Source organism: Penicillium angulare (assembly GCF_028827245.1).
Source record: "Penicillium angulare strain IBT 27051 chromosome Unknown utg000004l_segment0_segment0, whole genome shotgun sequence".
NCBI classification, from domain to species: Eukaryota; Fungi; Ascomycota; class Eurotiomycetes; order Eurotiales; family Aspergillaceae; genus Penicillium; species Penicillium angulare.
The window spans coordinates 4,372,694-4,388,198 of record NW_026623163.1 but is presented as its reverse complement, the minus strand read 5'-3'; the positions used below and the strand labels follow the sequence as shown (position 1 = coordinate 4,388,198).

General features: G+C 45.5%; 4 protein-coding genes across 4 annotated transcripts; all 4 read right to left on the bottom strand.

Moving 5' to 3' along the window:
- Positions 1–606: 606 nt before the first annotated feature.
- On the bottom strand, positions 607–1,855 carry N7478_005518 (PQ-loop repeat-containing protein; the record flags this gene model as incomplete). The annotated part of the gene is made up of 5 exons (XM_056921732.1): positions 607–865; positions 929–977; positions 1,142–1,271; positions 1,331–1,401; positions 1,699–1,855. 5 exons carry the CDS (start codon positions 1,853–1,855, stop codon positions 607–609), a joined length of 666 nt encoding a protein of 221 aa, XP_056779769.1.
- A 1,920-nt stretch (positions 1,856–3,775) lies between these two features.
- On the bottom strand, positions 3,776–4,835 carry sho1 (osmosensor SHO1; the record flags this gene model as incomplete). The annotated part of the gene is made up of 3 exons (XM_056921731.1): positions 3,776–4,330; positions 4,386–4,508; positions 4,605–4,835. 3 exons carry the CDS (start codon positions 4,833–4,835, stop codon positions 3,776–3,778), a joined length of 909 nt encoding a protein of 302 aa, XP_056779768.1.
- A 6,151-nt stretch (positions 4,836–10,986) lies between these two features.
- Positions 10,987–12,553, bottom strand: N7478_005516 (DUF1479 domain-containing protein; the record flags this gene model as incomplete). Its single annotated transcript, XM_056921730.1, has 2 exons — positions 10,987–12,044; positions 12,094–12,553. The coding sequence occupies 2 exons, from the start codon at positions 12,551–12,553 to the stop codon at positions 10,987–10,989; spliced, it is 1,518 nt and encodes a 505-aa protein (XP_056779767.1).
- A 2,080-nt stretch (positions 12,554–14,633) lies between these two features.
- Positions 14,634–15,423, bottom strand: N7478_005515 (putative nuclear distribution protein RO10; the record flags this gene model as incomplete). Its single annotated transcript, XM_056921729.1, has 2 exons — positions 14,634–15,040; positions 15,192–15,423. The coding sequence occupies 2 exons, from the start codon at positions 15,421–15,423 to the stop codon at positions 14,634–14,636; spliced, it is 639 nt and encodes a 212-aa protein (XP_056779766.1).
- Positions 15,424–15,505: the final 82 nt, after the last annotated feature.

The window sequence follows — 15,505 nt, the reverse complement described above, 5'->3', positions numbered from 1 at the left end:
AGAGGTGGAATAAACAAGGGGGTTAGCACCGTTAAGCCGGGGAATATGGGGGCTGAAGCCTTTCCTTCGCCCCCAAACCGCGTGCTGGTTGAAGACAAAGTTCTTATCGGTGGATACTGTCAACGGTGTGGGGGAGTCATATAAATAAGCTGATATATATCCACAGGTTTGTAGGTTGATCTCTTCTGCTTAACAAAGGAGGGGAAGTCACACAGGGAAAGGCGGCACAACAAACTCCAGGTTGATCTCCCGGCAAAGTTGGGCGAGAGCTCTGCTAGTAGATTTCACGCGCTAAGGCTGAAACGTTGTCAGTGGAGAGCCGGGTATCGGCATAGGGCGCCAGTTCAAGTCCCTGCAGATACACTTCTCTTGGCTTTGTATCTTTCATGGTTCTTTGTTTACTTTCAAGAGGATATCCAGAGGTAAACATACTCTACATTTAGGTCATTCAACCAGTACACAACTACATCGTACCAATTAGTACCAAGTACCCAATACAGTACTGTACGCTTTGTTACTCTCGCAAATCACCAATAATGTAATCATACATAAACGCACATTCCACGTGTATATTGAATAGCAGACCCCAGAAATAGCTCACCGCTATTAACACTTTTCACCTACATCCAGTGGCTGTTCATTTAATCGAGGTGGCGGTGACTGCCCACTGGCAGCCGCCTGCTTCTCAATATCCACAGACCCCAGAGTACTTATTCGAGTATCTCGAGTTTCTTCTGTATCATTCCTGTTCAATGCAAGCAAATCATCAATACTTATTCCCGAGCTCTTCGCCTCTTTTCGGAGCTTGCGATATCGAATCCGCCAGATAATATGGCTGAGATATATACCAGCTTCCAAGACCACACTTATATCATAACTTTCAATTAGCCATATCATCATGGATCATATTCAAATAGACAAAGCTCACACGAGGATGTACATAATACCACCCAGAATATCGAAACTGCCTTGTGCCGCTGGGAGCTTGTTAACAAAAGGCAACCCAGACAATGGTTAACTCGATAGTACATACCCAAGGCAAAGAGAGAAAATAATCCACCTAGCGTATCAATCGATAGGAATACCCAGTCTGCAAACACAAATTAGAACAATTTCTGGACTGATGGTTAGAATCACATACTGAATCCGATCACACGGCCATCTCGCTTCCAAAGTTCAAAATAAGGAGGTAGTAAACCTGCACTGAGGAGTACAGCAGCGATTACACCAACTACAATATCAGGCCATGTAACGCCTTTGTTGTAAGGAATCTGTAATTCATCTATATTAGCACTTGTTATAGTGAATGGTTATATGATCTTCAACTTACCCGCAACGTAAGAATCAAAAGAGCCTCAAGTCCACCAAACAATGCACTCGTTCCCAGACAAAGCATCGTCGCTTTAAGGACACTGTAATTACTTTTCCCCGAGCATATCGGTCAGAATCGAAGTTGAAGTTGAGCTTATAAACGCCTCGGACAACTTACTGCCCATAATATAGCACTTGGCACCAGCTTACGAGAGAAAAGAACCCGAAAATCTGCGGCTGGATCTGTAGCGGAATATTCACTTCTTGAAGAATAAGATATGCACCCATTGGAACTGAGCCTATGAATAACCAAGAGATTCATGAGTACTGGACATCTTTATCTCACTCCTTGAGGCGAGATGATTAGATCTGAGATCTGAAACTTACAACTGGCCCATAGAAACATCATAGCAGCTGGGAAGCCATCTGTCTTTTTTCTTCGGTAGTTATACCAGATCTGCGGGATGAGCTGAATGCACCACAGCACTGTGCCAATTGTGCCGAGGACATTGGAGGATAGTGTGATGTTGTCTCCGCCCGACATGGTGATTAACAAACAGTCATCGACGAACTTGTATAGATTACCTCACAATCTCACAATGGATACGAATGAGAAACTGTCCAGAATGAGGTTCAAGTGTCTTATGCTTCACTCGCAAGTAGAGCTGGTGATCGAAGTGATAGGTAGCGGGGACGTCAATGACGCAAGAAGAATAGTACTGCTCAATCTTCAGCTGTTCGACTACACTTCTATAAAAAGAGTAAAGAAAAAATGACACCAGGCAGTATCAAGTCCAAATAGAAGACAGAGAGATATAAAAGAATTTGCATTGGAGTAGCGGGGGAAAGCGCCAACTAGCATCCTAAGAGCTTGAACTTCGAGAACCCACAGAATCAATAATACCCGAAATGGACCAAATTCCCCGAACCCATCATGCACGTTCAAGCACAAAGCCAACAGCGAACAAGTGTGATGAAATCATCCACTCAGATAGAAGTATTCAAGCCCCAATTTCTAGACTATCCATTTCCTTGCAATTCTGTCCGATCACCTTCACCGACTACGTTCATCAGTAGAGCCGGGTCCTCTTGCAAGTGGGGAAGAGATGTCGAACTAGGACGAGAAAGGTTAATAGACGGAGAAGTTTGGTAGGGTCTAGATGATACAGGGATGTACATGCACTTTGTTGGCTGCATGGTGTTGGTTGAGCGTTGGTTATCATTTGTTCTCTGTTCGTGTTGCTTTTTTTATTGCTGATTATGCTTGGGTTTCCTTTGTGTGGGTTGGGTATATGTATGTTATGGTTTGTGATGGGAATGGCCCCTCTGGTGATAAGCAGGGTGGGGTTATTGGTATCTTCGAGTTGGGGTGATTCTACCTGGTGTTGTGGTTTGAGATTTAAACGACGAGTAATATTTATGGCCTTGTTTAGTGAATAAGGAGAGCGATATTTGATTCGGAGAATTGTATTGTCTTTCATTGTTCCGTCCGTTGACGTAGATGTACATGTACATGTCCACGGAATGGATAGCTCACATGGTATCCACGTGGGCCGGTTTAAACCTTGAGATCGTGGAGTCTTTGCTTTGTCGATGACGTCGAAATCTTATTTCAGAAGGTTTTTGAAGGTTGTTCAATCATTTCTATGCAGATATGATCACAGAGGTCGGAATAAAATATCTAACAGCAGAGGCATTGGCCTGCCTACATTGGTAGAATACCGTCCTGGTCGACATACAAGATGACTTCAATCATGACCAGAGAGGCCTTGAAATTAAGCTCTACAACCTTAAACCAGCAGGAAAGCGCTATTACCTGCTTAATCGGGCATAACGTACTGATGTAGTTCAGTCAAGTTCGAGGACACAGACTGATTATTTTATCTCACTCCTACAGGGAATATTGACAGACAGATGGAATTGCATTCAGGTCGCCTCTCAATCAGCTTGCACTAAATAGAAAGCCAGCGTCAAGGCTCTAAACCACGAACACATACCCAGTCTATCCGCGACTTTTTATTCCGAGAATGAAAGACACATAGTAGGATCTAAAACGACTCCGATCATAGGCCTTGATTCTCCAAACATAATAATCAAATAGCACCTGAACCGTAACACACAATAGAATGAAACAAGACACAATCACAAAAGGCGTGAAAAAGAAGTCCGCCGTATGGTTTACCAAACCATAAGGAAAAGTTGGAGAGAGAGAGGAAAGTATCAGTTCAGTATCAGTATCAAAAATGGGACATGCAGACAGACAGATAGTTGGTGGGAAAAAGATAAGGAAAGGTGAAATAAATAAATAGAAGGAAAGGAGGCCATCAAGACATCACGTTAGGGAACCAGAAATACACGTGGGAAGATTCCGAAGGGTATCAAAATACAGATTTTGCAACAAAAGTGGAGGGCGAAATTCAGTAAAAACGGAGAAAACATAAACTAAACATCACGGATGCGGAGATCACAAGAGGATGAGGTAGTTTGAAGGCGCAATGCCAGTATCTCCGGTTGATTTCCGGGCCTGCCACCATCGTCCACTGACATCGGATACTTCCAGAATCTCGTGCTTGGCGAAGCTGATTTCGTTGGCATCTTCGGGGTTGGCGTCATATGAGTAGATCGCCTTAGCACGATAGGGGTATTCCGTAGGCTGCGGCACCTCACTGGGTTCCTGGTTGGGGCCGTTGTTCTGGTTGCCGAGAACAGGGCCAGGGCCGGGACTGGTGCTGGTAGCTCCAAAACGTGCTACGGAGGAGTTGCGCTCGGCACCGGGGGCTCCGCCTGGGAATCCGGAGACGGGAGATGAGGTCTCGAATCCGCTCAGTTGGGCGGATGTATACATCTGTGGAGTGGTGCCGGTAGCCATGGTTTCGGGACGAGCACCGAATGCGCTGGACATAGGTCGGCTGCCGCGGTATGAGTTGGGATCGGGTTGCTCCTTGTTCAGGGCGAACGAGTCAATGAATCCGCGGTGGGTCGCTTGAGGGGAAGACCCGAAATAGAAGATCCAGATAATCTAGAGAAGATGTGAGCCAGGGAGACAGATAAGTGGAAGCCTAATTGATGCTTACAATAACCATGGAAAGCAGGATGAATCCTGCACCAGCGGCCTGCTCGGCGCCCACATGGCTGTAGATCAAGTTGTTTGCGCTAGTCGAGCATAGAACCAAGCCACAGGCGAGGTATCCAACAATCTAATCATGAAATCAGCGACATTGTTTTTTTTTGGGGGGAGGGGGGTTGGTATAATTTTCCCTACGTGGTAGGGAGAAGGGGGGTGGGAATCGTACCGCGACGCCGTAAACATTGCAGGTATCGGTAGCAAAGGTAAGGACCAAGCCAATAATCAAACAGAACATATAACAAGTAGCCCACCAGTCATAGTTGGGGTAATCATTCTTGGGCTGAGTTTCGGAGATAATTGACGAGATAAAAGCGATCAACCATGCGAGGATGGAGATGGAAAGAGTCGCCAAGGCGAACGGATCGCCCAAGATATTGCTAGGACGGAAGTTGGGCATTTTGGATGATCGGTGATGTCAGAATCGCTCAAATTGCTTCCAAGAATAAGAGTGGTTCGGGGTAGATGCTGAGTAAAGAATGTGGAAGGGGGCGGATGATGTTAAAGGAGGGGTTTCTATTGAAGCCGCCTGGATATTGGTGTTTTTGTTTGTCGCCCGGGTACGATGAATCGGAGATGTTTCGAAGGCAACACGTCGAGCCAGGTGTCTTTTGGAATAGAAAAAGGATGAACTCGGTAATAAAAAAAACCCCAGGTGATGGGGGTTTGCGAGGTAACACTACTAGGATACGCATGGTCAGCCCTTGATCCTCCCAAGTCCTGGTCGCGCGTGGGGTCCAAAGCCTCCGAAGCCACGAGTCGATTGTTGTCGTGTGGGATGGTGGCGCTGCTCGCGCTTGCAACCGCGATGCATTCACGCCCCGAATTTTTCTGCGGGCCAAAGCCGATCCAACGATGGTTGTGGTGGGATGGGGGGGGGGGGGAAGTTTTGATGTGTGTGCGACCGTACCTTTTTGAACTATGGGTTCAAAGTAGCCTTCTTCTTAGACAAAGTGGGTTTCGACGAGTGACGGTCGGGGATGTGTTGATAGAGAGAGTGTGGGTATGAAGGGAAACCGGAGATTCCAAACAAGAAGAAAACGACGAGAACAAAAAAGAGAATGACTTTAGGACGACAGCACCAGGCTGAATGAATGGAAACGAGCGAATGAAGTTCAAGGGAGAAAAAGGAAAGGGGAGAGAAAAGCGAAAGGGAAAAAGGTGGATCACCCCTGGGAGAGTCGAGACCTAGGCACAGTACAGTGGACTGCTGTATGAGAGTGTGACACGATCCACTCTCATCTTATTTAGGACTTTGCCCTACGGAGATTACAGATATAAGTCTATATTATTATATTTACATTTACATTCACATTTAATCTATATTCTATAACGTGTCCCATACATTATAATAAATAACTGTATACAGTCTCTCTCTTTCTCTTGTTCCAAGTTTCTTTCGTAATCTATAAATATCCCGCTTAGTCACCCCCAAAGGCTCCGCTTTTCCACCTTCAGCTGGATTGGCTGAATTGGCTGACGCGGTACGCTGTCCAGATGTCTCTGATCCAATCGATGTCCTGATCCCACCAGAGACATTGTCCTCGACGATCGACCAGGGGGGCTGGCGTGCTGAATATTCTATGTATGTTTTCTTCCACCCCCAAATCCATCTTCCAGAACCTCTCTCCCGGAACTCGAATCGAACTCCATACTCCATTCAGTGCACACGCCCGGAAACCACCGTTAGAAGTCTCCACACCCCACTGAATCGTTCGATCAGATCTCGTACTTTTGTGCCCGCTAATTGATTAATTTGCACACGTGTGTCCCCGACGACTCTCCTTCACCGTGCAGCGATCGGCATCGGTTCACTGTCGGTCCTCCGGGGCGAAACAAAAACCGCCAGCCTGACTTAATGTATTGATTAATTAAATCGATCATGCAGAGCCCGTCACTCAAAAGTGAAAAAAGAGCAGAAAAGCTAACGGAACGTCCTTGTAAAATACTAACATTAAATAATAAATGTTGTTGACGATCCCCAGGGGGGCTGATGTATTCCAGAGAGTCCAGACTCAATGTCCGATAGCCAATGACATGGCTTGTTAGAGATTTCTGATTAGGACCCACAGAGCCATCTACGTATTCGGTGATAAGTATACACTGCATCATGATTTGTGTCCCTCGTCAAGGCTGCGAACAGTAAAATAAAGATAATCGCGAATACAAAACACCAGAAAGTGTGTGTTCTGAGAAAATGGTACACACAAGGAAACCTCCCAATCCGTCTTCCTTGTAAACGCGCAAAAGTTGAAAAGAAAGAACTCGGAATGAATGATACTCCGCGCTCCAATACCGCGCCCTCTGTCTGTGGCATCTGATCCTGCTCCGACGAAGCCTCATATCTCGGAGATGGCTCATCAACCAGATAAAACGGATTCTCATCATTCCCATTTATCAGTCCAAACAAACTAACCCTCCCAATCCCATCAGCCAGAATGTCCTCCCCGCTTTGTCCCTGCCTTGGAAACATAAAGTCCAGATTCAGTTGTTCCTCTTCTTCCTTGGTAAGTTGGAATTCTCGAGATATGTTGCAACAGAGACACTCCAAAGTACAATGGCCAGCAGCAAACTTTAGTCCCGGGATATTAAATCGATTAGAGCAACATCCACAACGTCTTGCACAGCAACCTCCCCTCCCAGCACAATCTTTAACCAACGCACGATGCATATAACATTTCGAATGAGAACGCCACAAGTTCATCGTTCGAGTCAGTGGATCGTCACAGAATGAAGATCTAGTCTTCCACCAGTGTCGTTCGAGTATCTAATAAGCTTTCCCCAATATTGAAATTGCTTTCTCCCGAGATTGAACGTCGCTCTCGGGCTCCTTTTGGCTTAAGACTATATCAAGAAACGCTTTCATGGTCATCTCTTCTTGCGTATTTTGTCGTACCATCCACTCTGTCATCAGGAGTTCGCGTATATCGGGGGCGTATGTTTTTGAAGCGAATCTTTCCTGACAAAGAATCAAACGGTGCTCTTGGAGACCATGTATATCTCCTGCTTCTTCTAATGCGACTTCGGGGGAGGGTTCTTTGGAGCTTGTATCTTCGCTCTTCTCACTCTGGTGATGGAGCAAGCGGCTGTGGGTTCTCGGTGAGATTCTGACTCTCCGGCATAGTGGCTATCGCTCGAGTACCGGAGTATAATTGATTCGAGATTTTGAATATTCATGAGCCGAAAGTGCAAAAGTGATATTGGGCCACAAAAGATCTAAGTGGTAGACCCCGGCGGAGTAAACATTTCGGATTCAAGTTGTGCCCGTTGCTCCTGCCCGTTGCTCCACGGCCTTAAATGGATGCCCGAAATGACCACCTAGGTCTAGTAGACTGTGGCCCACGAGTATGGTCTTGGTTATAGTTTTTAGTTAGTGAATTAAGACCATGGTCACAACCACCTAAAAAGGGCTCTTAAAATGATGACTACCGTGGACAGTTCTTCTCAAATTCAATGATATCTCTCTCTCCCTCCCCTCTTCCCCTCTTCCCCTTGACTATTAACTAGCATGGGCTTGTACAGAAACGTATATACAATAAATTGATTACATGCATCAAGCCGTATCAATAGCTCGGTCTCATATCCTTCAATTCTCTAGAAGTCTCATTTGCAGCCTATAGTGTAGATGCCCGCGAGATCGTAGATCACTCAGGATTCGGAGGCTTCGGAACTCTTCCGCAGAATCCATGCACTCCATTGAACTTGATACATGCAAGTGTGCAATTGGGATTCTCGCAGTCTGCATTGGTGTCGCATGGCGCGTTTTCTTAATTCGGGAAGAAATACAAAAAAGAAAATTAGCAAATTCCTGGTCATATTTATTTGGATGGATGGCTTATATATGTCACGGTATGCTAAGGAAGTTTAGGCAAGATATATGGTGATTCCTGAAGATCCCTGTGTGAAGGAGAGAATACGGGCGAGAAAACTATGTAATATATGGCTGATGTATCTCTGTCTATCTGGTAATGCACTTACCCAGGGGGTCACACCCTTCTCTCTTTGTAAGGCCAGCAGACGACCCAATAGCCAAAGTAACCAATGTAAGGCACAGAAATTTCAGGTACATCGTTTTGCCGTGATGATAGGATTTCGAATTTGAATAGAGTAATGGAAGTAGCGAGGCAATGTGCAGTGTAGTTTTTATACCAAAGGGTTTTTTGATGAGGAACTTGAAGGATATTGGAAGGGCGAATGGGCTCTATTTATGCTTTCCTTCAGGGTTGTCAGTGGGAGTCATGTACTATATTTGTAGAACCCTTGATGTTAAGCAGAGTCTTTTGGCATTTACACCATGATTCTGGTAAAGACCGCCAGTGAATTCATGAGTTCTTGGTATATATTGGCAAAGTCTAATCTGCGCTCTGTTATTGGTACAAAAAGAGAGCTTCCAAATACAATAACTCCGGGGTTCGCACAGTGATCGCATTGCTATATTTGGAGAAGAAATTGTATACTAGAGAATATGATGTGGGTTATAGTAGATGTGAACACTCAATAGTCTACCAGACCTGTCTTGTCCAGAGTCAGTGGAACCAAGTTTTCGTTGATTCTCTCACTGAGATGAGTAAAACTATTTGTAGAACAGGAGCCTCTACACCACCCGAATTTCAACAGAGTTTCTTATAGTAAGGGATTCAAACAAGGATTTTAACTTTGGTCCCTTTTCGCTCGGCCAAGACTGATTGACGCTGATGCGTTCGTCGCATCTATAACTTCCCTGATTTAATCGGCCCCATTATGTAGATTCCAGGGTCTGTTGCATCTAGATATTTGAAGGATTTGATACCAAGAGTTTTGACTATGTCACTAGGTTACATTTTCCAAGTTTTCTCTTATCAGTTGGGACCATCCCGCATGACTGCATTATTCAAGAGCTGTTTCTCATAGGTTCCATACAGCAGCCGTTACTGTTATATGGTCATCATGGGTTGGGTTTCCTTGCCCGAAAGACCATTGCTTGAGGTTAGAATGTAAGGTCTCGAGCCAGAACTACAAGAACCCTTTTCTGGGGGCAAATAGACTCAAGCCCCGGGGAATCCATAGGCCCTACCAACCAGTCTAGCTTAGGGCCTTTTGTTTTGTATCTAGGATCTTCATTTCTTGTACGTAAGCCCATGTTGTAGCATGCCCTAATAACTTGGCAGGATTTTTCAATGGTGACTTGCACATTCCGGGCGTTGAATGAGAGGACAATAATGAGATTTTTGAAATTGCCTCTATATGCATAATCTATATGCTCTTCAATCACCCCGTGTCATCAATTATATCTTTTCAGTTAGCCCGATAGACCAATCACTTCAAGCTTCATCGGGTTTTATACTTCAGGGGGGCAAAATCGAAACGTGTGTTCGAACTTCCCATGATGAGAGCTACTGGACTCATGGGTTGAACTTTTGGGTAGTAAGTTGGACGGAATTTCATTCCTGATTTCAGAGTTTGAGGGGTTGTTATGCACAGTTACCATGATGCTGGGCGGCCCCATAAACCTCCAAGATTGAAGCCCCAGGAAACCTCAAGTAGCCCCATGTAGCCCCGGGGGCGTCCAAGCTCACACTCTGAGATGGTAATCTTTTCACTCCGGTTACTTGGCATTGGGGCGCTGCTACAGTTGGTGACGATGGTGATTCTTGAGTAAAATGTTAAGGGAACATGCACAGTTAGCTGCAGTTCTGATGCTCCCCCCAGAATAGCCCCTAGATTTACTATTCTGAACAAAACTAGGGCGGGTATGGAGGTCAAGTAGTAGGTCTATATTGGACAAAACTATAAGTTTTCCTATACTAAATTTTTACCGCCCCCTCCACCGTCTTATGCCTATGTAAATTTCATATATGTAGGTTTAAGCGTAGGTATGGGAGATGATATTACGATTCTTAGACTATGAATCCTTATTAGTATTAAAGCTAATCCTATTAGGATTAGGAATAGCCTTACTTATCTTAGAATCGCAAAGAGAAAAATAGGATAGTAGAGGCGGTAGTAACAGAGACAATTTAGAGACTTCAGTCTTAGCTTAGAGGGAGCGGCATTGAAAAAGGAATATTTCGAGAGAGGGAGAGAGAAGAATTTATAGCTATACGTATGATAATATAATAGCAATGTAATTGTATTAATCTTGTATCGTTAATTCCAAGGTTGTACGTTCTTGACTAGAATCCGTTATGTGGTGGATGGCTAAGATTACACAACAAGCTGAGTACTTCGCTATGTATGGCGGTTGATAGTAATACAGGTATTTTAATTTTCTGCCAGTCTTAAAAAGAGTTTTGTTCAATGTAGACCTAGTATTGGCCTCCGTAGGGTGGGGAAATGAATCTGTATATGACTATTCCTGGCAAGACTCTCGCAAATTTGCCAACTTTACTAGTAGGAGCCATAGCTGGCATCTTGGGTATTCATGAAGGGTATACACTTTTGATTTGATTTCAAGCTTTCAGCTTGAAAATGGCCCACTTGAGTACTTATTCAGAAAACAAAAAGGATGCATATACGCTAAGGTAGAAGTGCAAAGCACACAAATAGATTGTTTGAACACCAAGCAATTCGATTTAAAGACCAAAGATCTCTGTGGCCTTCTTCAAAACAGCAGCCTCACCGAATTTGAGATTCTTCCCCTCGGTATTCCAGGTGTCAAACCCTAACGAACGAGTGGCATCGGTTGCTCCGGACTGACGAAGATCGGCCTCAGTAAATCGCCCAATGTGGCGGGTTTCACCTTCACCACCAGGGAAATCAGGAGGAGGAACACCAGCCAGGAAATCCTGCTTCTGGCGCTGGACATATTGAGCATTTTCCTCGGTGACTGGGCATGCAGGAATATACATAACACTGGAGTCGCCAGCTCCCTGGTGAACCTTGTCGACAGCATGAATGCCATCAGAGTGCCAGGCCACATAGTCTCCGGGAGCAATGCGGGGCACATGGACCATAGTTCGGTCTAGACAGAGATGAGGGTGTAGAACATCACTCAGCTCCTGTGAGAAGCCCGGGGTAGCACCCTCAATCTTGCTGGACATGTTGGTTTCCAGGCGCCAGTTACTAGGGTCTAGATAGGTATCGAGGGCTAGGCGTGAGGCGCCAGCAGGAGGTGCGGAAATGGGTTCGAAGAATGGTCGTAGGAGGATGTATGTAGTAGCCATGGATAGCAGAGGGTTCACTAACAGTGTACCTTCTTTAGGCCCTGTGTGAGACATGCTAAGCCAACCCTGGAACATGCGGAACATAGAGCATGCGCCAGCACCATTGTAGAGATCTGAGACGGCAGGAATACGGCAGCTGGCCTCCCATGCGTCGAATTCTTCCCATCGTCCTTCCCAGATAGCCTGGTAGACATTTCCCCTGCCATATCCGTTGTCCTCCCATCGCTCCACACTACCGCCATCAATGTGAGGGCCCAGTGCAAAGCCTGCATCACCTGGCTGACGAATTCGCAGGCGATCAGCGTATGTGAGAGGATGTGTCGGGGCGACCATAGCGTCGGCAACATTGGAGTGCCAGAAGCTCATGAGGAAGCTCTGGGTCTCGAGCGTGTTAGGATGGGTACGGGCCTTCATCTGGGCTTGTGACCAGTACAGTTCGAATACCTGAGGGTCATTGGGTGGGAAAGCTATGTTCTGTCAGTACCAGGTATTCGAAAGCACATGGAGTATCCTTACCCTTTGTGTGTGGATTGGCTTCGACGTAGTCCTCAATCGATTCCTTGTAGGATCGAGCCTCGTTCTCAGGAACAACACCGCGAACAACTGCAACACCTCGTTTCCTGAGTTCCTGCTGAAAGCTCTTGGGTGCATTTTTGATATCCTTGAAGTCAATGGAAGGTATAACGCTGCTTCCTCGCTCTGCAATAATCTGCACCTCTTCTCTTAAATTGCGCAAGAGTCGGTCCCAGCTCTCCTTAACCTTCTTTTCGTTTCCTGCAATCAATCGTCGTTTTTGGTCTGCAAATCGTTCTGGGAGAGCCTCTTGCTTGACTCCGGAGAGAGAAACGAAGACTGAAGAAATGTCGCCTTCTTTGCGAGGTTGGGCAGCGTTCATCACATTCCTCCTTGAAACTTTAACAGGATATTTCAGTGAGGACTGTATGCCCCGCATGTTGTGAATTTGTCCTTTGTACATGCTTGTAGTAGATAGGCGGTAGTGTTCAGGAAAAGGAAATAGTTCAGTTCATGCCACAGAAACGAAGCTAGCAAACTTTGGAATATGGACCCGTATTTAAATAAAAACGCTCTTAGCTAGATATCCGGTATTTTCCGTAATTTTTGCCCATTATCCCCCATTTTATGGGAAGTTGGCCACGAGGAATCTACAATCTTGGGCGAAGCGGCGGATATGCTACCCGATTAGGAAGGTATCCGCCTGGCTTCCTTTGCCATCGTCATCTGCAAGGAAGAAATTTCTTGAAATTAGAGCAATTCGGCCCGATTCTAACGTCGGGCTTCCGAGCCTGATCACAAATTGAAGAAGCTCTAGATTTATTCGAGATGCAAAGTAGAAATCGGCACTTGATGATGCCGACCACATTCACGATCAGCCGTACGCCAATGCCGTTTCACAATCTGGTGTATGTAGTTCATACATATCCAATTTGAGCTTCATTGAATTCATGCGGTACTCTAATGACTAATTCCTTTGAAAAGCACCTAGGGGATGCTCGCTACGTGAGCGGAATCCCACAGCTTTTATCGAAGTTGTGTAGAAAAAGAGTACTTCTGGTTTACAGTATACAAGTGGCGGAATCGTTAAAGATCAGAGCTGTCTGCATTCAATTCGTGAGGCATATCCACTTTCCATCTCTGGATTTCAATTTTACGTCATTTTATCAGATACATAATCTCTCAAGCAAATATTGGAAAGCGTGGCTTAACATAAATGCTGGGTTGGGATAATTCTATCGGATGAGCCTCCAAAAGTGGTAAACCCCCCGACTTGCTGAATTAGCTCACAGGGACGACTCAGACTAAAATGCAACTCTCGTGTTCTTACTTTACATAATAATGAGACTTGAGATTTTAGGTTTTACATGCTTCGGCTTTCTGGGATTCATGTGGCTCTTGGGGAAATGAATAGTGAATATGGGCTTGCTGTAATCATGAACCCATGTGTGAGAAGCTCGAAGCCACTAGACGCCCAATATAGGTCTTTCTCGGCGAGAAATGCATGGTACTCTTATACTTATACTCTTCATGACTCACGCGGTCTTATTCTAGTATAGAATTCATGAATAAAGTAGCTTGAACGTGAATTGCAGCTTTCCGTCTCTAATATTTTTCTTTCTCTCATTCTCTCGATTCACGTTTAACATCACAGCTAGGTAAGGCACCCACATTTCGCCCGTATTACCTGCTGAATTTACTACCATCGGCTCTATACTTAATCAAGTCTTTTACAATTTCCATGTGACCAGCAGCAGCAGCATAGTCAATCGAGTATCCACCGAAGTCATCTTTCGATTGACAATCCTAAGTGACATTGACGTCGGACTCCGCTTGTGAAGTTCGGAAGGTTTATACCAGTGTACTTCGAATGTAACTCAAAGGGTTGAAAATAATGTGTTTTATATCAAGAAGGTGCGACTTTGATTTCAGTAACAATTTTGTCAACATCATAGTCCCATATGATCTGTGAGGCTCGCTCGAGTTTCTATCTACTTCAAGTTCTGCCTAGTATGCAATAACATAAATCAAGGGATCAATAGAAGACAAGCTATCGCCGCTCCGGTCTTGGTGGGAGTCCCGGGACTAGTTTTGGAGGCCGACGCCGCTTTCTGCATCGCCCTTTCTTTTTCCTACTATCGTGCCTACCTGTCACTATGATATCTCTGAATAGCTAATGCCACATCAAGGAGCCCGGTATCCATTTACATTCGAGCTGTCATTCTATTATGCAAATAATACGCCTTGCGACAGACTTTCTGGTATGATAATTGCTTACGAATACGATAATTCAGCCTTCCCACATCATAAGTCAAATCAATTGAACGTACCGATATTCGCTGTTCACAAACAGCTTGGAAATCTTCAGTATATACAGCCCTAGAGGTATCACCAACATAGGATAATGTAAATGTAAATGTAACTCCAAACACAAAGCAATGCGCCTAACACCCAACAGGCAGGATATCCGCAAACAAACATAAATTTGAACATCGCCAGCAGTCGAAGAAGAAATAAAGAGAGATTGTTCCGACAAAATGAAATCAAATCTCATTCTCCCTCCTCTCCTTAATTACTTCCCGTCTCCGAACATCCCTCTCAACCCCTTCAAGTCGTCCCTCCCACTCTGCCCAGCATTCACCGCTCCCAACAAGTCCAACCTCGTACCAACGCTGCAGCACCTGTGCAGTGCGGACCCGTAGTTCCGAGACGGCAGCCGCTTGCTCTATTTGTGTTTGTGCGACGCGGTCGATCTGCGGCTGGAGCTCGATGAGGGTTGCTGAGCTTTCTGGGTCTGGTACTGGGATATCGTTGAGAGATGTAAGACGGGAGGCTGTTTCGGGGAAAGCAGTTGCGTAAGAGAGGACTATGGAGGTTAATGTGCGTGGGGAGAGGCCTTCGGGGATGCATTGGGGGTCTGGCGTTTGGAAGAGGTCGGGGAAGCGGTCATCTGGCAGAGAATTTTGTTAGTATGAAGTAGATAAATGGAATCCAAGATTTGGCCTTGTGTTCTTCTTTGGAGGTAGACAAGAGAGAACATGGTTAACCCCGTGGAGGGAGGGACCGAGTAGCTTCGCGAATGGAGCTTCGGAGAAACGTACGGAGTTGTATCACGTCCCGCACAGCTGGGACATTGCGGCTGAGCTTTTCTAGTTCTCGTTCCAGACGAGCAATTCGGCACGATACTGTTTCGTCGTGGGAGGCGGGCTTCTCTGGGGTTGTTGGGGCTCCTGTCCAGTCGGTTGCGCCGCCCAGAAGATAGGTGAGTCGGCGCAAACGTGCCTCGAGGAGCTCGATTGTGGCACCAGCCATTGCGTCGCTTTCAATTGTCATTTTGAAAATGCAATCAATGGCTATTTAGGGAAAATTGGGGGGGACTTTTATTGATAGTTGGAGTCTCGGGGTGTCGCGACAA